This window comes from Arachis duranensis, chromosome 1 (genome assembly GCF_000817695.3).
Source record: "Arachis duranensis cultivar V14167 chromosome 1, aradu.V14167.gnm2.J7QH, whole genome shotgun sequence".
Taxonomy (NCBI): domain Eukaryota; kingdom Viridiplantae; phylum Streptophyta; class Magnoliopsida; order Fabales; family Fabaceae; genus Arachis; species Arachis duranensis.
The window spans coordinates 6,194,382-6,217,450 of NC_029772.3; the positions used below are offsets into that span (position 1 = coordinate 6,194,382).

The 23,069-nt window shown below is 29.9% G+C and overlaps 3 protein-coding genes across 3 annotated transcripts; 2 read left to right on the top strand and 1 right to left on the bottom strand.

The window, feature by feature from the left end:
* Positions 1 to 4,930: 4,930 nt before the first annotated feature.
* LOC107473378 (amino acid transporter AVT1I) lies at positions 4,931 to 10,585 on the bottom strand. The gene is made up of 4 exons (XM_016092936.3): positions 10,219 to 10,585; positions 6,759 to 6,992; positions 5,812 to 6,185; positions 4,931 to 5,718 (listed from the first exon to the last, which is right to left on the bottom strand). The coding sequence occupies exons 1-4, from the start codon at positions 10,415 to 10,417 to the stop codon at positions 5,200 to 5,202; spliced, it is 1,326 nt and encodes a 441-aa protein (XP_015948422.1). The 5' UTR covers positions 10,418 to 10,585; the 3' UTR covers positions 4,931 to 5,199.
* Positions 10,586 to 16,664: 6,079 nt separating this feature from the next.
* LOC110274665 (uncharacterized) lies at positions 16,665 to 17,327 on the top strand. Its single transcript, XM_021129554.2, has 2 exons — positions 16,665 to 17,061; positions 17,280 to 17,327. Exons 1-2 carry the CDS (start codon positions 16,705 to 16,707, stop codon positions 17,325 to 17,327), a joined length of 405 nt encoding a protein of 134 aa, XP_020985213.1. The 5' UTR covers positions 16,665 to 16,704.
* A 3,989-nt stretch (positions 17,328 to 21,316) lies between these two features.
* On the top strand, positions 21,317 to 22,223 carry LOC107474510 (uncharacterized). The gene is made up of 2 exons (XM_016094142.1): positions 21,317 to 21,369; positions 21,497 to 22,223. Exons 1-2 carry the CDS (start codon positions 21,317 to 21,319, stop codon positions 22,221 to 22,223), a joined length of 780 nt encoding a protein of 259 aa, XP_015949628.1.
* Positions 22,224 to 23,069: the final 846 nt, after the last annotated feature.

A 23,069-nucleotide genomic window follows, 5' to 3' on the forward strand; every position in this document is an offset into this window, starting at 1 on the left:
TAAAAATATAATAATTTCTAATATTTTTTAAAATTTTTAGATCTATCAATCCCTTCGTCCAAATGAATAATATTAAATCGAATAATGTTCTTTATTTGTTCATTGTAAGTTCTACATACATGGCAGGATTTAATAATTTAAAATATAGTTATCATGAAGATATAAATGTTACATCAAGATTCAAGAATCATGGATTGTGGTGTAATTGTCATGTAAAATAATTCACCGTAAATCCGAGACTATACTGTTGTTTTTCCACTGAACTTCTGACCTAGATGCATGAGTGCCATGTGGACTAAACTGCTTGAACATAATTTTAGGCTAGAAAACCACAAAAGAAAGAGTAAATTAATTAAGAATAATAAAAGTTGACTAAAATTATAGTGACCCTAGCTAGTGTTCAAATGACGGATATATAAATTATAAAAAAATAATAATTAGGAAAGAATAAAAATCAATTTAAATTTATTCTATATTCTTAATTATTAATAAAATATTTAAATAATTTTATGTGTAATTAAATGTTAGGTAATCTGTTTTTTTCAATTAATATTAGTTAATTTTTAAAATTATTTTATTTATTTTACATTATAAATTTTAAATATTAAAATTAAATAAAATTATTTTAGTTATTGTCTTTCTAATATTACGATAAATTATCCTACAATGTTTTTTAAGGTTAAAAAATCACTTTAAATTTTGGAACAACCACTTAATTCTTTTATACCGAAAGGTTGAGTTTTCTATTACTAAGTGGAAAAGGCATATGGCGTGAAAGACTCGATACATATAAGCTTGGCTCCTCTTTTTACGAGGTGGTTATCATTTAATTTTTTAGTGTCTTAATTCTATTTTTTTAAGGTGATTTAAATATGATAATACAGATCTAGATTTGAAAAGATACACTGAAGATTATTTCTTATTCACAAAAATATTTTCAAATCAAGAACAAATTTAGACTCTATTAGAAAAAAGAAAAAAATATCTTATAATGTTGCAGTATTTTTGTATAAATTTAAGAACTAAAGAAACTCGATTTTATCTTTATTCTTATCTTTAAAAATTTTTTATAATTAATATTAGACTCACTTTTAAATTTTATTTCAATATACAGCAGAGTATCTATTTGTTTTTTTTTTAGTTTAAGATTTAATTTTTTTTATCTGTAAGTACAATTATTTTAATAAAATATTATATTCTATAAAAAATAAAAAATTAGTGGCGTTGAAGCTATAACAGCACATTGACATCAGAATTGCAAGAAATTGATGCTCCACCTTCTATATATACCAAAGACTATTTGGAAAATCATATAGCACCGTCATTTATTGGAATGTGCTAGGATGGTATAATGTATGTCAAAATTATTACAAAACCATGGGAGATTTATTTTCGGATGAGTTTTTTTCTCATCCCAAGTAGGAGTGTTCATGAATGAACTAGGTTTAAGTAGATAGATCTAGATTTAATTTTAAAAGCCTACTAAATTTATTTTTATCTGAGTAAAAAATGACTTAAACTAAATCGAGATGTCGATCCGATATAAAATTAATATATATAAATTTATAAATTTTATATATTAAAGTAATAAAATTTTATTTTAAAAAATTGAATTGGACCAGATGACCAAAATATAATCCGAATACGACTCGAAAATAACATCGAACAGAAATAATAAACTCGAACTTAATAAAATATATTTTGAGCCTAGACTAAATTTCGGGCCAAGTCTGATCTTGAACAACCCTGCTCCATGCATGGTGAAGTGGTGATGTTTTTAGTTTAACTTTTGACATATTATTACTAAAAATACTCATGATTTAATTTGTTTAGAGACTAACCGCTAATAAATAAAGATGATGAATTAAAGTGACTACTAAAAAATAATTGGAGACCAATTTAAATTGTTACCTAAAATTAAAACATGGAAAAAGAAAAGAAAAGAAAACTACAACTAAAGACGTAGAAAGTGAGAGACTGCTTAAACAAAATATAAATGATACAAAAACCATGAACAATAAAAGAAAGAACAGTGAGATTGTATGTCACATCAAAGAAAAGGATGATAATTGCTCTATCAACATCATTCAAAGTAGAAGAAGAGAGAATGAGAGATAGAAAATATATATATCGGTTGATGAATCCACATACATTGGTACAATACATTGATTATAATTATATTACACTAATTTAAAATCACATTTGTATTAATAAGTCAAATCACAATTTTAAACCTAGCAATTCAAACAAGCCAATACAAATTCTATGTATCTATACAACATAAAGTTCGTACATTCTACCTAATAAGATCATTGTCCCCTTGTGAGTGGTACAAAGTAGTATATGATATAACTTGTTGTTCAATTCTTGTAGGTGCAATGTTGCTTACTAAATAGGAATCAATGAATCATGCTCTCATCTCATTTCATGACCTAATTAAAAAGTGGGTCCTTTTGGTTTCATATCTTAGATAAGATAAATGGACAAAGCAACCTCTTTTGTTTTAGGCAGAAAACGGCTTGTAACCTTTTTCAGAGTGTGACATTCATCATGAAAATTGTCTTCATACCTTACCCAACTTCTTCACGTGCGTGTTTCTAAATCTTTGTTGTATAGTAAGTACTAAGTAGTGAGTTTTTTTTTTTTTAAATTTAATTTGTTATTTTATGTTACTTGACTCGTTGTGGAAGCTTCAATCATTGTATCTCCTTCTTCAATTCCTTCACATCAACAAATTGTTCTCTCAATCTTTATTTCTTTCCCTTTTTTCAGATGGGAAAAAAACATTTTTTTAATTCTTATTAATTCAAATTCTTATTATCATTAAGAATTTGACTAATTTGCTCACTGAAAATTATTGAAATGTATTATTTTGCAACTAAAATTAATGTTTGAAATAACATAATATTGAAAAAGGAAATGATTTCTTAAATTCATAGATTTTTATTTTTGTAATTTAAATTTGCATCTATTTTGATATTTAAATAATAATGATCAAAATTTGTAAATATATAATAATAAAGGATTATTTTTCTCTTAAATCTTTTTTTCATTGACTTTTTTTTTTTTGGTCATGCCTTTTTTCATAAATAACGTATCCTAAAGTTACTATTGATAGAAATTTCTAAAATTTTACTTTAATAAGTAAATAACAAATGCATTAAACATTTAAAGTTTGTATATTTTTATACAAACTTCGTATATTTAATCTCAACATGTATTTTGTTAGCTAAACATTTTTTTCTTTATTTGGGTTTTTGGTCTTGGGCTAGGCCCAGAACCCTACCCAAAGCCTGAACCATTCCCTGCCCCGGAAGCAGCCCCCTTGTAGAACCCCATCTTCTTTGTTTGTTATATTTCTCCGAAGAAAACCCAAACCGCTCACAGAAAATAGAGGAACAAAACAAACTCAGAAGTTGGGGGCCCAATTCACAAAATGAGGCCATGAGATGGGCTAAAGCCCAAACTAGAATACAACACAGTACATATAACAATTCATTTCCTCATGACCCAAAAAGGAAACAACAATTCACTTCCTTATCTGGGAGCTCGTTAAAATGCCCTTCTTAGTGTACTGTGTGGTCCGAAACAAAAAAAAAAGGAAAAGGAAAAAAAACTTGAGAAGCACAGATGGAGAATTTGTAAGTAAACTACACTAGAGTTATTAACCCAAAAAAACAAAACTACGCTAGAGTTCGAATCCCAATGCCAATAGTGAAATATAGAATTTTTTAATATTAAAATATTATTTATACATCAAAATTAATCATTAAATTCAGTCGCGGTATATTTATATATATTTTTTAGTTTATTTTAAATATAGATTTTATATTTTAATATGTATTTTATACTTAACTGATTTTGATATCCACTAAAGATGATTGTTTTTAATATCTGTGGAGTGTAGGGGTGTAAGTTATCAAACCGAACCAAAATTTACCGCAAAATCAAATCGAAATTTACAACAACCGTATAAAAAATCGAAAAAATCGGTTTTTTAGTTTTTTTTTTTAAGTAAACTGATCGGTTTGGTTCGGTTTTTAGTTGGTTCGACAGAAACCAAACCGAACAAAAGAAATGGCTTAGTTATGCATTGAAATCGAAATTTTAGACTTAACAAATGTGTTTGTTTTATGTTTAGTTGTTGGAATGAGTTAAAATTGTGTTGAATTTGAATGTAATGTAATGTTATTTCAGTTTATTGATTGTTTTGAACATCATTTGACTGAGTTTAATTTTCTATTAGTTAGGATTTAAAAATTGAAAAAACCGACCAAACTAAACTATTTTTTGGTTCGATTCGGTTTGATTTGGTTGTTGCACAGATAACAAACCAATTGATTAGTACTTTGTAAAAACTGAACAAATCAATTCGGTTAGTTTTGGGTCCAAAACCAAATCAAACCGAACCCATAACACCCCTAAGTGAGTGTGTAGGGTAAGGGAAAAAACAAAAAGAGGGGGAGGGGAAATAGTAATAGTTGATGGTGGTTGGCAGCGACAAAACATGGCGGAGACGGAGAGAAAAAAGGTGGAGACGGCAACAACAGTCAATGTTTGCAAGTGGGATTGGTGGATGGCTGGATGCAGCTAAGCTAACTTGATCCTCAATTTTAAATTGTATTCTTGTGTTATGAAATTATCTAAATAATTCTACATTAAAAATTGTTAAATTACCCTCTTAGTTAACATTTAAAATAGTCTTAACTTTAAATCAGAATGTTTTCTTAATCAAAACCTTCTCCGGCCAGATGTAAGCTTTAGAATGGCTGGTGAGTACATAATCACTACAGATATCACAAACTTACAAACTTATAAACGACAAGAAGAGATACTCATGAAAGAATTAAACTAAATTAAACCTTACAAAAAAAAACCATGTTGGGATAATCGAGTGGTCAACCCATTCGTCCGCTTAAGATGTACCAGAGATTTAAATCCCGCCTTGTGCATACAGCAACCCATGTTCATGCAAGCTGAGGTACAAACAGAAGCATACAACGTCTTTATACGCACAAAATTACAAACAAATAAAGCAGTACTTGTTTATAGGCCAACAACCAAAGCTCCATGTTCTGCAGCACCCAACATGTTCAAAACCATACTCCACTACATGTTTGATAACTATCCCGAAAGAACATTTCTATCTTATCATGGACGATTTTGTATCCTTCCTCTCGAGACACTTACCAAACACATTCACAAATTTTGAATTATATCTACAAGAGAAGTGTAAGTGCCTACAATGGCAATAGTAACACCCATGACAATAATTGAATAGTTTATGATCATTTCTGAGCCAAATCTCTTGTAAGCTCCAGAAATCTTCAAGTAACAGACGGATGGGACAAGAATTGATGCAGAGACACTTAGCAATGCTCCAACAAGTGACATTAGGTAGCCAAATAAGGGAATTGCCACTGCCACAACAAGAGTGCTAATCAGCAATGAGGTACTAACAATAACATGTGTGAGCCTCTTTTTTCTGTAGTTGCATGAGATCTTGTTCTTTACTGCATTCACAATTGGGGTTAGCATCAATGCATATTTGGCTATTGGATTCACCAAGGTTGTGTATATTGCAACTTGTGAACTGAATTTCCCTGTTGGAAGGTTCAATGTAACCTGTGATTCAACATCTTCACCAAACATTAGGTACCCTAGGATTGCTGCTGCTGCATAACCAAGAGTGCACACTAGAAAGCACACAAATAGGACCTGCCATAGCCATAGTAATTTCAATATCAATATCAAAATCATAACTAACCAACTATGCTCTCTTCAACCATGTTAAGAATGATTTGTACTTACACTTGAGAACTGATTCTTGTTCCTCATGGCATTGTAGAGTGTGGGAAGAACAGGGTGAGCACTGTAGCAAAATGCATACAAACTAACTGCAGCAGGGATGCCACTCCACCTGAAAACTGTACCTTTTCCGTGAAAGCCTGTTCCATCAATGGTTCCATTCCACAAGAGAGAGAGCAAGAACACTGTGGAAGCTAAAGCGCCACTAGCAGAAACATAAGACAACAAGCTAAGATCCTCCAACAACACTGTTGGCAAGATCACAATTGTTGCTAGTATTGCAAAGATTGTTGTTCCACCAATCACAAGCCCTCCAATGTTTACTTCAACGTTTGGAATTAGCTTGTTAAGGTTGTCACCTTCCAAGATGAGGTAACCTGTGTCCACAATCATGGTCGTCAGAACCAAAAATTAATGGTGTATTTGATTTACGTTTTTGTTTTTTATTTTTTCTGTTTTTAGAATTTTATGAAAAAATAAATAATACCTTCTAATTTCTTTTTTTTTTATAAAATGTTAAAAAGGTTAAATTACTTTATTAGTATTTTAAATTGAGTTTTTACACTTTAATTATTCTTCTTATAGTTTTATCGATTTTCAATTAAATCTTTATATTTTTTTTAATTAGATCTTTATATCATATCAAATTTGTAACTAAGTTTTTACCGTTGGATTTAATAAAATGTTTTATTAAACAAAATAAAATATTAAGCGTTAGACATGCTTATTTTGTTTAATGAAATATTCAGTTAATTCCAACTTTTTGTCACGACAGAAATTTAATTATAAAATATAATATAATATAAAAATTTAATTAAAAAATATATAATAATTTAATTAAAAATTCAAGAAAATTATAAGAATAAGTCAAATAATATAACCAAAACTAAATACACCATAATATTTTTTGTGTTGGCTTTTAACAATAATAGTAATCATAATAATAGTACCTGTTACAACAAGGTAGAGCTCTGAATTCATGGCTATGGAGACCATTAATCTACCTTTGTCTCCAAAAGCACGTTGACCAATGTCAGGGAAGGTTCTGATATGAGGGTCCATATCCATGCATCTCTTGACCAATAAGCCAGTGTAGTAGCAAGCAATTGCTATCATAAATAGCAGTGATATGCTTAGCCATCCCCCTGAAGCCAGTGCATATGGTATTGAAACAATTCCAATTCCTTCATCACACCATCAAACTTTGTTAATATTTTCATCCAATAGTATAATACTACTTTTGGAAATAACTTAAATAAAAATATTAAAAATACAACAAAAATTAATTATCAAACCAATTATCGTATACAGAAAAATCAAACTTAATACTAATAATCAAATTTATTTATAATAATATAATAAAAATTTTTGTGATATGTAAAGACATATTTATAAATAATAATTGATTAATGACTTTTTTTTATACACGTAAAATAATTAATTGAACTTTATGTAAAATACACTTCATTTTAGTTTAGGTATATTAATTTAGTTGAACTTATATTATTTTAAAACAAAGATCAGATAACGCTAACCATATAAAATCTATAAAAAAAATATATATTTTGTGGCCAATTCAAAGGTGAAATGATTAATTGAATATGAACGTTTCATCTATCATATCACTTGTTATGATTCATTTCTAGAACATTCAGTAATGTTCCAAAAGTTTGTTAGATGCAAGTAGTTGACACGTTGGAATGTATAACATTGACAGTTTGACACAGAAGTAGTGATTGAATCCATTACGAAACTTCATTCAATAATGTGAATCCTGAATAAATACTTAATAAATAAATAACATAGCATAAAGCATGTACAGCGATGACAATTTTTAGCCCAACACTTTAATTTTTTCACCAATAATAAAAATAATAGCAAATATTATGTCTATAATACTTTATACACCAAAAAAAAAAAGCCACTTTCCGCCAAGAATTTCGCTAAAATTGTTCCCTTGTATATGATAATTATTTTGTAAAAACTTATGGAGTTGCATCTTAGTAAATTCATATGTTTAATAATACATTAAATTATGAACATGTTAATAAAAAAAGTTTAAATAAGGAAACAGTGTGTGTCAAAATAATAATCACAAGAGCACAAACATATTATGAATACTTACACCAATATCCTGACAGCTTAAAAAAATAACAATAAAACAAATATTCTGACATCGACCTGCCATATTTTTGTATTCAAGTGCAGAAACCAGATTCACATCTTGCCGTTGAATTCAGTAGAAAAATTATATTGTAATATCCTTAATAGTGTTTATAAAATATTTCATTTATAAAGGTATTGTATATATTAGTTTTATATATAAATCATAGAAGAGAGAAGAATATCTCATAACCTCAAAAACAAACTAGCTGGTGCCGTAATTTACTCACATCTAACAGACATAAGATCTTGGATCTCGTACTACTTTTAATATAGCTGCAAATAAAGAATAATTATTCTTAATCTGAAAGGCTTGTATATTTTTTAAATATGATTTCTTTATGTGAAACTCAATTATTCTTTCTAGAGCATGTTAGACTATATATAAAATTATTTATTTTATATTTTCAAATTAAATATTAATTTTTGTTTTTTTTAACAAACTAAACACCATTTTTAGATGGGTAATGTTAGGAAGATAAAAAAATAAAATATTATTTTGATCTTCAATGTTTGGATTGAATTTTAGTTTTGTCCCTAATATTTCAAATGTCTTATTTCAGTATTAAAAACTTTTAAAATATCTTATCTTAATTTCAAAAAAATTTAAACATGTTCAATATTGTCCTTCAATTAAATTTGACACAAACAATTCGCATATCAAATAGTTAATAGTATTCGATTACAGTGGATAAGTAAAATTGATCAATCATCCTTTAATTTTGAAATGTTGATGATTGATTGTTAATATTTGTAGTTTTGTAAAAAAAAAAATAAGAAGACAAAGTATTACAAAAAAATTTTAATTATATTTTTTTAATACACAAAAAAATATATAATTTAATATAATATTTTTAATGTCAATATTACTCATTTTATTAATTATTCACGTCAAATTTAATAATAAAAAAATATTAAATTCATTCAAAAGTTTTTGAAACAAAAGACCAAAATACTTTATCCGCATCCCTTTTTTATATTAATTCTAATAAATCACAAAAAAATATTATTTCTAAATTAATAAATATTAAATAAGATAAATTTTAATTATTTATATTAATTTTTTTAATTATAAAATATTTCCATTTTTAGACGCAATAACAATTACTTTTAATTTGTGTTCATTTGTTTTGTATAGAAACAAGGCCATCCATATATCTTGCCATCCCCACCAACCCTCTTAAACTCAATAATGACACAACCCTGTATAAAAAGTACAACAATAATTCAAAATATAGTACCATCCATCTTGAAGCAAAGATAGACAAGGCAGCTATGAAACTCGGATACTTTTTCGATTTATTGTATTTATATGTTAGATATATTTTGAATAATTTTTTGATTTATTGTGTTTATGTGTTAGATATATTTTAGATATAATATTCATTAATACTTATCTGATATGCATGTTTTATGTGTTTAATCGTATTTTAATTAAAAATAATTTTTTTATATTTTTAAACACATCTAAATATCATCACGTATTAATATCATAATCTTATTCTTAATATATATTTTTAAAATGAATTTATAAATACTATATAGTATTAATTATTAAAACAAAATATATTTTAAATATTTTATATAATTAAAAAACGTTAAAAATAATTAAAAAATTAAATTATATTTTATATATATATCATATTTCTGTGTTATATAATAATTAAATATTTTTGTGTTCCATATTCATATTATTAGTGTCCATACATCATAACCGGATAAAAATAACTTTTTGAAAGAATTTCTGACATATAATATATTAATTAAAACTAACGATTAAAATGAGTAAAATACTGATATTTTAAAAATATTTAAAAAATTTTCATTCTTTAACTTAGTACATATGTCGAAAATAAAAATATGAAACACTTTTTTAACTTTGATAATCACGTCAAAACTCAAGTGTGTATACACGGTCTCTCATCTCTCCTGATAAAGCTACAAAAATCTGAACAAAGGTTAATGAAATGGGAAGAGACAACTTCATCTTGTGCCAGCAATAGTGATTGATGAGAGATTCAATGAGATTTAGAAACACATACATGCATACAACTTTTCTTGATGGGAGACAATCCACAAATAAAAATAAAAAGATGACCAAAAAATTTTGTATCAACTTATATTAGTTTTCACCTTTTTGAAAAGGCCTAAAAATATGCCTTACTTTTTGTGTCATATCTTAACCACTAATTGCAATCTTGTTAATTAGTTTCTTTTAAATCACAGAGACAGAGAAAGAAGTGTAACCTGAAATTGCATTAATCCCATGGAAGCAGGTCTTGAAAAAGGAGGTGTTACCAACATGAACTGAGTCTAAATCATCAGCAGATTTAGGTAGCTGATCTCCATTGTAGAAGCTTCTCTGTTCTGCTTTTTCATCACCCAGAAGGGGTATGGTGATGGAGTTTTTTCCATCATCACCACCTTGCTCTCTTGCACTAGCCATAATGATGATAAACAAATGAAAAAGATTTAATTTGTGTGCTTGTGATCGATCACTACAATCACACACACTGTGTGTGTTTTTTATGAGAGAATGAAGGACCAAGCACCCTCAGATGAGTTCCTTTCTTTCCTCTATCAATTTTATTTTTATATGCAACACAATAGGCTGCCCGCTACTAGATGGTGAAATAAACGAGTTATTAGGGAACTCAATTATATTAAATTAAATTACTCTTTTATTTATTTCTTTTTCTTTTCATTGTCCTAGATCTACTCTGGACCCATCGCGTTTGGCCTTCGTATATGGTACCTGAACCACTCCTAATATAAAAGAGATTCTGTATCAATAATAAGGTTTTTTTTTTAATTATGTTACGACTACGCTAAAATTAATTTTAGAATATAAATATATATTAAAAATAAATTTAATTATACATATATTTATATACAAATATATTAGTAACTGATTTTAGTGACTAATTTTAATATATAAATAACATTTTTATAAATTTTAACAGAACATTTTTTACTCTTATTCTTAATATTTTCATTCTCTTTTTTCAATTCTCTACTCACCACAAGTTAATTAGAGATATGTATAAATATACAGGAAACATAAAAGAAAAATACACTCAAATTTATCCAAATCTCTCTCCCTCATTTCTCCACATGTTAAAATTTATTTTACTTGGTAACCAAATAAATAAGAAAGCTAAGAAATAATAATTATGTATATGATTTACGTATAAAAAATTAAAGACAAATAAAACTAAAATTTTATCTAAATATCTCGCTCCTTCGGCCATATCCCCACATTTTAATATCTCACATGTTAGAAAGCCATTAGGATTCTATTTTTTGAAAAATATTAGACTTTTTATGTGTTTAAAATAAGAATAAATAACTATTATTTCTTATCATGAAAGGTTTATGCGTTGATAAAATTGATCACGAAAGAATTAAATAGCGCTATATTTATAAAAGATGAATTATACTCGACAAAAACATTCAATCGTTAAATTTTTGTTGGCTCAATTTAAAAAACACATTAAATTAAAAAATTAATCCTACCATCATTTTCAAACCCCAATTATGCCTCACTCTTATCCCACTTGCAATGGCAGGTTGAAGAAACGAGCTTGAATCTCATAGTTAAATTGAAATTTAATTCAACGTGAATTTGAAACAAAAAAACAAAAAAACATTTCAGATTTTTACTTAGAGTATGAAATTCCATCAATTTGTTTCATAGTTTACAAAGGATTCATAAACACATTCATTTCATATGTGAAGCGCATGTAACAAGATGGATACAATGCAACAACAGATCATACATAAATTAGATGCACACTTGGTAACAAATCATCACTGGACTCTAATCATCTAAATCTAGAATTAAAACTAGAGGTATTGCATAATAAATTAAAGAAACAGAGAACATACATTCTGATCCTTTATTTGGAGATCCAAACAAAATAGTATTGTCGAGTAGTAGGGAAAAATGTGATTGTTATTAGAGAAAGTATAGAAAAATAATGATAATTGTGAACCATGTGAATAATAGATTAAAAAAAGTAAAATTAAAATTAAAATTTAAAAAATTAGGATTAGCAATAAACGTTTTTACATTATATACGATTATATTTTTAATCTCACCATAATTTTTAATGCACGCTTTTGCCGTCATCGTTCTCTTGTTCTCACCTCGCACCGCTGTAATCTCCGTCGACCGTATCGACGCCGCCACAATCTCCGGCCAACACGCCGAAACATTTTCCCTAACCCATCACCCCTGTTAGTGTGAACTCTCTCCTTATATGTGTATAGAATTAGTGCCTATCATCCTCTTCCGGTCGTGGCAGCCACGATGGCGATGGGCATTTTTTATAGAGGGACGTGGCTCCATCCGACCTCCCACTCCCAACTTCTATCACCCTTTTGTCTTGCAATTTGTGCTTCTTCAGTGCTGTGCGGCAGCGATCTAGATCCAAAATTGAAGGTAATTGTTGTTGGCGATTGTAGAGTGTGTGACGGAATTCGCTCCTGATTTTGCTGTCGTTGCTGGGGATGCTATCCATAACTCATTAAAATTCATCGTTTAGTCGCTGCGTTGTTTTCATCACGGCCTTTCAGTGAAACTACTTCAATGGCCAGTTCAAAATGACCATTTTAGTAGGTATGAAGATGGTTATTTTAATTCTTATGTGGATGATTATTTTGATTGAATTGGGTTTAGTTATATATAATTAAAATATGCTGGATGTTCAATTCATTATGTATGCAAATGATTATTTTTATCATTAAGTGGATGGGTTATTTTCACTAGGAGTGAGCGATGCCGGTGACGGGGTGTGGCAAACCAAGCAGCGACGCGGATGAGGATCCTTGTTGACTTAAAATTTTTTAATTTCTGAATAGAGTTTTTTGGTTGGATAATTTGGGTGAAGTATTTTTTTTTAACTTTATTGGGCCAAATTTTTAGCCCGTTGATCAAGTTATTCAAATTCTCCGTTGTCTATCTAAAGGAGCCGTATTTATTATTGTTCTAGTCTATCTCCTACAACAAGAGTGATGATAGAACAATATTTGATGTAAGGATGAATACGTTCTCTTGCCTTAAAACAGATGTGTATATCCTGGTAGATATCGAATCCTGTTTGTTGAAAAAGCACTACAAGAGATGTTGTACTTCATCTTCCTCCAAAATAGTGATCTTTGTCTGTTACCACTACCTCCTTCTCTATGTCAACGTTGTAAAACAAATACATCACCGCCATTGCCCATTCTAATGCATTTGACATCACATTCAAGCTCATTTCTTTGATCTACGACCTACGACACCACAAACACATTCGGGCACCAATCTGTGACACCGCAAGTGCGTTCCGGCTCAAAGTAAGGTATATTAGGAGGTTGAAGGTCGAAGATGATTGGTGATAGGGTTAATTTTAAAATTTAACGCGTGTTTTAAACAAGTCAACAAAAATTTAACAATTAAATATTTTTATTGAGCATAATTTATTTTTTATAGATATAAAGTTCATTTTGTTCTTTCATAGTCAGTTTTATCAGCACTCAAATCTTTCATAATTAGAAAATAGCTATTTAAAATAATTGTTCTTACATCTAAAAATATTCGTAACAAATTTGAAAACTTCTATTATAGATCTAGAATTTCTATTTTTAAATTTATTGAATGTTTGTTGAATAGTTGATTTAAATCTAAAAATACTTGATTTTCTGAATTTGTTATGATTCTATATTTTTCTACTCTAAAATTAGTGAATTTGTACATGAAATTTTAGATTTGGTTGCTCTTCATGTTCTAATTTCAGTTCACACAATCTTACATTAAACTAAGTTTTCATCGTAGATTTGGGATTTTTACAAAAAAAAAAAAATTCTCTCTGAATATGAATTTTTAATGCACTGACAAAATTTAGAAGCAATAATTCAGGATTTGTGATATTAATGCTTCTGTATAAACCATCAAATTATCATAACATTTTGAAATTAAATTGTACCAAATTATTTTTTAATTGAATAAAAGGAAATAAAAAGGGAATAATTTCATAGAAGAAATTCCAAAAAGAAAAATGATTCAATTACTAAATTTATCTATAATTGATTACATTACTACCATATTTATTTATAGTAAATTCTACTATTAATAATAAGTATTAGTTGGACTATTAGATTCACTTTTACCCATTACATAAACACCAAATATCTTGTGAATATGTGTATTTTTTATTCATTGAAAGTTAAAAGAGGTGCCACACTGTTGTAACCTTGTTATAGTAAAATAAATCTGGTTGGGCCGGTTTATAAATAAATCGATTTGTGAAAGATATAACATTTATTTATTTTAATTATTTAAATCAAATATTATTCTAGTCTCTAATATTTAAATTAAATATTAGTTTCGTTCTTAATATTTAAAATATTTTATTTTTATTTTAGATGTTTTATTTTATTTTATTTTAATTTTTTATCAAAATTATTTTTTTCAAAAATACAAATTTTTCTATTGTTTTTTCATTACTATTCTATCACGTTCATTTTTACATAATTACAACCACCACTATGATCACGATAATTATAATTTTACTGTTATCTAAAAGATAAAATAAAACAAAATAAAATATTTTAATATAATATTTAACTCATTATTTTTATTAATTATGAAAAACAAGATATAAAAACAAACACATCAAAAGTTATTTGCTATATCTGATGGTTGGAGCTCCAAACGGAGGTGTCTGATAGGGAAGGAGAAGCCGTAATTTGACTTACTCAGTTGTGTTGTACTTGTGTAATTGTGTTATTATATACTACAAATGTGACACGCAAACTTCTTCAGGCCAAGACATAAGATATGACTTTATTTATTATTTAAGTGGCCCCCTTAAACAAGTGGCAGTGTTCACATGTGGCTTTGGACCGAACCTGCAAAAATCTAAATTGTAGATAAGCTCCAAATTTGGAAATACTTCTTGCCTTGGCTCTTGCTCCCACACTCCCGAATTTGGGGCCTAATACGGAAAGCAATAAGTTGACACTGAACCATCTAGAAATTTCACGCCTTCTATGATTATACATATCAATAATGCTTTCTATTTAGGTAAAAAATGCATCTAAGTTATTTACATAATATTGGTCAGCCGCGCTTCTCTTTTTTCTCATTCGTTTATTATACACACGCTATATATAACGTATTATAATCTAAAATTTTGTTCAACGTAAATCTTTTACTACAACGTAAACCTTCTTCTTCTTTTTCTTCTCTACTCGTGTTCTTCCTTATTGATCTGCATTGCCTTTGTCGTTCTCCTCTGGTCGCATTCATCTTCTCGTTTTCTTCTTTCGATCTGGTTATGTTGCATTTATCTTCTTTCTATTCTTCTTCGTTTTCTTTTTTCGATCTGCACTTCTGAATTAAAACAATGAATGACTCAATTTTAGATCAGTTGAATAAGAACGATTTAAATTATTCTTCTGAAATGAATTAAACTGACGAAGTTTGGATTATTCAATTTTGAATCAAATTGATGGAATAGACAGAGGTGTACTGAATTAAATTGAATTGAATTGATAATATGTAAATTGTAGGCAGAGCTGTTTGAATTCGATTTTATATAATGGATTATGTTTCGTTCACTCAGTACTATGCAATTGTTTCACCATGAGTACGCGTTTCGGTTCATTATGCAGAAAGTTGTTCGGATTTGATTTTATATAATGGATTATGTTTCGTTCACTCAGTACTATACAATTGTTTCCCCATGAGTACGTGTTTTGGTTCATTATGCAGAAAGCTGTTCGAATTTGATTTTATATAATGGATTATGTTTCGTTCACTCAGTACTATACAATTGTTTCACCATGAGTACACGTTCGGTTCATTATGCAGAAAGATATTCGAATTTGAATTTATATAATGGATAATGTTCCATTCATTTAGTACTATACAATTGTTTCACCATAATAACATATTCGGTTCATTTCTGTTTTGCACAATTCAAAACTCCTCCTCCTCACCTTCTAGTCTTCTACTGCTTCTTCATCAGAGAGAAGGAGGAAAAGAAAAAAATACAGCAGCAACAACAACAAAAAAATGACGATAACAAGAAAACACGTGAAGAAGAAGGAATGCGAAAAGGAAAGAAGAGAATGAGGAGGAGGAGGAACGCGAAGAAGAAGAAGCGTTGGGCAAGAGAGACCAACTTGAATGAACTTAAATACAAAATTATATGAATGTGTAGTATGACTGTATACATATTTAGTTATGGGAAAAGGACAAATAGGTCGCTGACCTTTTATCCCGTAGCCATTTTCGTCCCTGACCATTTGAAAATACTTTTAAATCCTTGACCTTCACAAAATTTGGACAGATGAGCCCTTCTGTCCAAATGCCTCCATCAGACCCAACGAAAAAGTCTAATGTAGCTCCCGTTCTGATGACCTGGCGTCACGGATTGACATGTGGACTGATGAGTAGAAAGTTACTTTCGAAAATTGGACAAATAAGTCCCTCAACCTAAAAACTACGTCGTTTTGCATTTGAGCCTAATCATTAAATTGATTGCATTTCTTTGTGTATGCTGGTGGTGAGGATCTCTACCTGCATCAACAACGGCTGCTAATGGAGCAACATCAACGTCAAGAAGAAGCTTCAGTGGAGTAAGACAAGATTGGGCCTTACCCAATACAAATCCCTTTCGCCGCAAATTCACAACACCAACAAAACTAAACCTGAACGAAGCATTAGCTTAGGCACAGATAGCAATGGAAGACAGTTTCAAAGTCCGCGTCGACAAAGCCTTCGGTTCTCTTCCTCTTTCTTCAACCTCCCCTTCTTCTTTCTCCTCTCTCTGGTCTCTCGCCGACGACGAAATCAACTCCACACCCTCCAACCAATCCGAACCTAAACCCGACCCTAAACCCTCCGCAACCTCCTCCTCTTTTTCTTCCAGCTTCTGGGTTCAGCTAGAGAATGACCTCGATAATCTCAACGACAAAGATGACAATAACGAAGATGGTGACGTGGGGTTTTGTCGTACTCAGCTCAAACTCGACGATTACGACGATGAACAATGGCAAATTAGGTCTGGTATTGGCCTCGATTGCACCCTTGATCACGAGGTACTACTAATTCTTTATCTCTTGTTTTATATTTTGTCAATTTTCACTTAATAAGTGAAATTACAATTGAAACCTACACGAATTGAAATTTGGATGCTGAAAATATAGCTGCATTTGAATCAACTATGGTTTGTGCCATTTTTGCTGGTTAAATATTTAAGATGTTTACTTTAGATAATATTTTTGAATGAAAATCTTGAATCAATTGGTTTGTGCAGGAAGAGAAAGATAAATATGATAAACAAGCAATTGGGAAAGAGAACTAGAGGGATCGAGTTTATATGAAGGATATAGCTGAATTTTTTTGTCTTATTCCGTTGAAACTTTTTTTTGACGTTTATGATATTTCATTAGCAGCTATTATTGATGCAGGTAGAGCTCCTCACCGCCAGCATATACAAAGAAACACAATCAATTTAAGGATTAGGGTCAAACACGAAATGACGTAGTTTTTAGGTTAAGGGATTTATTTGTCCAATTTTCGAAAGTAGCCTTCCACTCATCAGTCCACGTGTCAACTCGTGACGCCAGGTCATCAGAACGGAAACTATGTCAAACTTTTTCGTTGGGTCTGACGGAAGTATTTAGACGGAGGGACTCATCTGTCCAAGTTTTGTGAAGGTCAGGGATTTAAAAGTATTTTTAAATAGTCAGGAACGAAAATATCTGCGGAGCAAAAGATCAAAGACCTATTTATCCTTTTCTCTTTAGTTATTTACAAGCAAAATGTTATTTATCTTCATTCATCAGAAAGAAATTTGAGAATTAATAACTACTCTCAAAACATAAACAAATACGTTAAAAAATAATGTAAGTATAAAATGGGGGCAAATTATATGAACAAATAAATGAGGAATCAATTTTATTCAATTGTAAATGTTTTAAAATAGTTATATTTTGATTCTTTATTTATTCTACATAAATAGTTACAAAGTGTAAAAATTTCAAAATGTATATATAAACTACTACAGAGTGAGATTTATATAAGAATTTACTATTATTATAAATCTCCACATAATATAGAGATTATTTATGTATAAATTGACTACTATCATAAATCGTTAGAAAATATAGTAATTTACTAATTTACATGTTTTTGTTTATTTTTTTCTCTTCACTATTTTGTATTATCTCTCTGATTTAATATCTACATATTATTTTTTATGATTTTTATTAAAATAAATATACTAAAAAATAATTTTAAGTAGTTAAAGTTTTAGTATAATAAAAATTTGATTGGTGTTTAAAAAAATATTATTATTATTTTACTGTTCCATTAAATGATAAAGGAATGCATAATAGTGTTTTGTAATTATATATAATTTAAGTATTTTATGTTTTGTAATTAAAATTTATATTTTAATATAAAATTTTTAATATTATAAAAATTTTATTGCATAATAATTAATATTACAAAATAAAAAATATTTTGTATGCATTTATATGTTTTTAATTTAAAAGCAAAAGACTAGTCTTACTATTTTAAAATTTTAAATTGAATTTGTTTTTGAATTTCTTAAATTATATTTCATAATAAAATTCAAAAATAAAATAAATTAATAATTCAAGAACACTAATCCATGTTGATGAATTAACGAGCCTTAGGGGGTGTGTTGTTGAGGTATTGTTAGTTAGGAACAGGAGTAGATGGATCCATTTAGTTTGGTTACTCTGAGCTTTCTGGCTCAGGACTTATTGGTACTGTATCCTTTATTGAACTGGTCGTTAGAAAAGCAGCTTTGTTTTGCTTTTATGTCATTTTATGTCACTGGTTAACATTCATTTTCTTTTTGAATATGCAAGCTCATATATATCATAGCTAAACTGGGTTCCAATCAAAATAAGTTAATGATGTTTCAGAAACACATGTTATATGTTGAGACTTCTCTTAGAATTTCATTCTAAACGTTAGTTAGGCCACGAGGGTAATGATTATCCAAGTAAATTATTAATTCTGTTGTTGTTTGGTTAGATTCTGATATAGCTCATTTTTTAAATAATTATTTTCTGACATTCAAGTGGGATGAGTTATACTTCAGCAGTAAAAAAAAAAAGAAAGCTATAAACCTGCAAAAAAATATTTTGACGCTCAAATCAATATATAAAAAATGATTTTTGTAAAGGAAATATACTGTATTGTATGTCTTACCTCTTTTATTTATATTCATCTTCTTTTATACAAAGAGTGAATCTTACTAACAGTTATTAGTTATAATCATGCTAATAATGACAAATAAAGTTGTTTAGAACGGTTTATTACATTCATATAACATCAATGCGAATTATTGATCTATAACATACACAAGGTCGAGTTATAATGCATAACCGTCTTATAATATTTCTAATAGGTATATTATAACCCTAAAATTTGACATGGTATAGTTTTAATAAAGCAGATTGAGTTTAAAGTATGAATTATAACTCCGCGTTGAGTTATAGGTATGGGACCTTCAAGGTCAACATACTTTATTAAAAATGATGCACTAAAAAATAATTAGTAAAAAATAATAAATAATGTATTATTGTATTCAAAATATTACCTCTTTAGTTTGCATTCTAGAAATCTTCACCGTTAATATGAGAGAGTTAGAAATGAGATTAATGGTATGGATTAAAAGTAACTTAACAGTTATATTCAAATTAAAAGAGAATAAAATTGAAGAACTCGAAGGTGTATACATAAAAAGAAAGAATTGAAGTTGAAACCTTTTTTAGAAACTAAAATGAAATCAGAGAAGTTAGTATTAATCATTCAATTTCTAGTGTTATCTTCATCTTTTCTTTATATGAAAAATGATGGGAAAACAAAAAGGAAGAAAAATTGTTAACGACACAAATGACCCATATGCCCAGGTCAATGATGATGATGATGTTAAGATTCGTGGTTCGCTGTTCATAGATAAAGAGGACATAGAAAAGATAGATAAAACAAAAATTGTGAGGAAAGAGTTTGGTATTCATATAGAATTGATGCTATGTATGAGAGAAGAGCGAGTATTTCTAAAAAGTAGGGCTTTGAGTTCTTTTAGCTCTATAGTTGTGTTTGGCGGATAAATTTGACAGTAACTCCCACGGTAATTTCGGTGTCAATTTATCTTGTTTTTTCTCCAATTATTACCAGCGAATTTATCGTCGAAAAATAAATCTGACGGAAACCTTTTTATTCGACAAATTTATTACCAAATCTGCCAGTATTCAACGTTTTTCTTATAGTGTTTATTTAAATCAGTAAAATCAACACACATGTACCATTTACCATTATGCTTCTTCACCATAACTATACTGACCAACCAAGTAGTAAATCTGATTTCTGTGTTAAAGCTGGCTGCAATTAGTTTCTTTTGTTTTCTCTGAAGATGCTTGTCGTTTATCAGCACCAAGATTCCGCTTTATGTAAGCTATAGGTGGAACAGAAGGATTCAAAGCCAACTTATGACAATTGACTGTTGGGTCTATGTTGGACATAGTCACAAGAGTCTAAGCAAACAAATCGGCATTATGCCGAAGAAACTATACTGGCTTATCTTTCTCACTTCCATACAAAATAGTACCTATATAGATAAACTTGTTTAGATCTGTGGTCAATGATATCTTTTCCAATTCTTCCATCGGAGTTAGTCTATCTTATAATTGTGCCCTTGAATCTGATTCGGCTAATTGTGAAAGATCAATCGAATAAAAAATTGCATTAACCTTTCTATTTATAGCTTTTTTAGGAGATCTGTTCTTAAACTGGAATTGTAATAGTATCGAGCTTCATGATGATCACTATAAATGATTTTTTCTCGAAACTCTACTGGAGGTGATGATGTCCCCCTAATATGCTTCTAATTCATTTTCAAATTTTACATATTATTACATGAAACATTTAAATAAACATCAAACAATATGCAATTATTTTTGTTAGTATATTTTAAATTATTCTAATCATTACCTTATTTTGCACGTCAAAAATGAAAAACACAATCTTCTCAACAAACAAACATAAAAGATCTCTACATTTTTTATACAGAATCATTTCACCTAATTTATTATGGACCATCTAAGTTAATTAGTCACTAGTCTAACCAATAGTCAGTAACTCATGTAACCTAGTTAGTTAGCTTCTCTGCAATATAATTGATTAGTTAATTAGAGTACCATTCCCTCACTAAGCAGTTAGAACCCTGTGTTATGTACATGTATATATATCCCATCTGTAACAGAATTAATCAATGAGATTACTCAGTTTCTCTGTGCATTTTCATGTTGTAACATGGCATCAGAAGTGAATTCTCTTCACGATTCCGCTACACTTTCCTTCTCATTGTGATTTTCCGGGAAAATTTCCCGATTTCTCGCCTCAATTTTCTTCTCCTTCCTTTCTTTTTCGAGCTGCTTGCTTCACCGATTCCGATCAAGATGTCCACAATCTCTGAATCAAATCCCTGTCAAGGCAACTCAAACTCTCCGGCACAGTCTTCGCCGATTCTCGAGGCTTATTTGCTTCAGTGTCCGACGATCATCCAGGACTCGTGCTTGTTTCTCAGCCACTCCAAGAAGACAATTATGCTTCGTGGTGCAGATCGATGCGTCTTGTGTTGAGTGGCAAACGCAAGATTGGCTTCATTGATGGTTCTTTGCAGAAACCAGATCCAACTATTCATCCCGTGCTTGCAGAATCTTTGCAATGCATCAATGACATCGTCACGACGTGGTTGCTAAACTCGATCTCCAAGGACATTGCCGCGAGTGTGATCTACGCGGGTTCAGCCGCTGTCTTTTGGCAGGACCTGGAGACTCATTTCTCTCAAAGCAATGCACCTCGGATCTTTGAGCTGAAACGATCTCTCATATCACTGACCCAAGGCTCTTTCTCTATTTCACAATACTTCACGAAGTTGAAGATCCTTTGGGAAGAACCCAATACCTTCAAGCCTCTGGTCTCGTGCTCCTGCGGTGGTGTCAAATCAATTCAAACCTACCTCGATCAAGAATATGTCATTCTGCTCCTCATGGGGCTAATGAAAATTTGGCAAATGTTAGAAGCCAAATCTTGTTATCAGATCCCCTCCCTTCAATTGGCAAAGTTTTCTCTCTGGTCTTGCAAGAAGAGAAATGAAGGGCACTTACTTCTCCTCAACCTAGCCATCACATGGCATTCACAGTCAAGCAGTCTTTGAAGTTCTCTATGCATCAAAATTCGAAGCCAACGGGTAAGAAAGATCGTCCAACTTGCTCTCACTGTGGACTCATTGGACACACTGGAGACAAGTGTTATCACCTTCATGGCTATCCACCAGGCTATCTGCAAAACAAGACTCCCAAGCCTCAGGTGCATCATGTGGCTCAAGTGAATCATGCTCCAGAAGTGCAAGATTCATCACCCACATCTCCCTTCTCTCTCACGGCAGCTCAATACAACTAATTGATGGCTCTTCTTCAACCACAACAAGCTGTTCAAGACATTGAACCTGAGATATGTGCAAGTGAAGTGTTTTCTTCTTGTTACATGAACCAAAAGGCAATTTCAAGTGCCTGGGTTGTTGATTCAGGTGCTACCGCCCATATCACCAACTCTTTTAATTCTTTAATTGACCCAAAATCATTATCTAACCACTTTGTTGCTTTACCTGATTATACCAAAATTTGTGCATTAGCCATTGGTAATTTTATCCTCAACCTCTCTTTAGCACTTGATAATGTCATATTCATTCTATCCTTTAGATTCAATTTGATTTCGGTTAGTTCCCTTAAAAAATTGTCAAATTGTAGTGTCCATTTTTCTGACCTATCATTTGTGATACAGGACAAGAACTCCAAGCAGGTGATTGGCAGAGGTGATGAAGTTGATGATCTGTTTGTTCTGCAATCACCACCCTTAATGCATGCTCCCTCTCTTGATGTTGATAATTGTCATTTAGTTTTTTCTGTTAGTAGCTCTACTTGGCATGCAAGATTAGATCATACGTTTGAAAAAGTCTTCAATAGGTTGAATTCTATTTTGTCTTCAACACCCTTAAAATTCA

Bases quoted from the DNA above. Each gene is read 5' to 3' on its own strand.
- LOC107473378 (XM_016092936.3), bottom strand. From the start codon at position 10,417: ATGGCTAGTGCAAGAGAGCAAGGTGGTGATGATGGAAAAAACTCCATC. The intron at 6,993-10,218 runs GTTACACTTCTT...GGTGTGATGAAG, and splicing joins TGGGATTAATGCAATTTCAG to GAATTGGAATTGTTTCAATA. The intron at 6,186-6,758 runs GTACTATTATTA...TTGTGGACACAG, and splicing joins GCTCTACCTTGTTGTAACAG to GTTACCTCATCTTGGAAGGT.
- LOC110274665 (XM_021129554.2), top strand. From the start codon at position 16,705: ATGGAAGACAGTTTCAAAGTCCGCGTCGACAAAGCCTTCGGTTCTCTT. The intron at 17,062-17,279 runs GTACTACTAATT...TGGTTTGTGCAG, and splicing joins ATTGCACCCTTGATCACGAG to GAAGAGAAAGATAAATATGA.
- LOC107474510 (XM_016094142.1), top strand. From the start codon at position 21,317: ATGGCATCAGAAGTGAATTCTCTTCACGATTCCGCTACACTTTCCTTC. The intron at 21,370-21,496 runs GTGATTTTCCGG...ATCCCTGTCAAG, and splicing joins GCTACACTTTCCTTCTCATT to GCAACTCAAACTCTCCGGCA.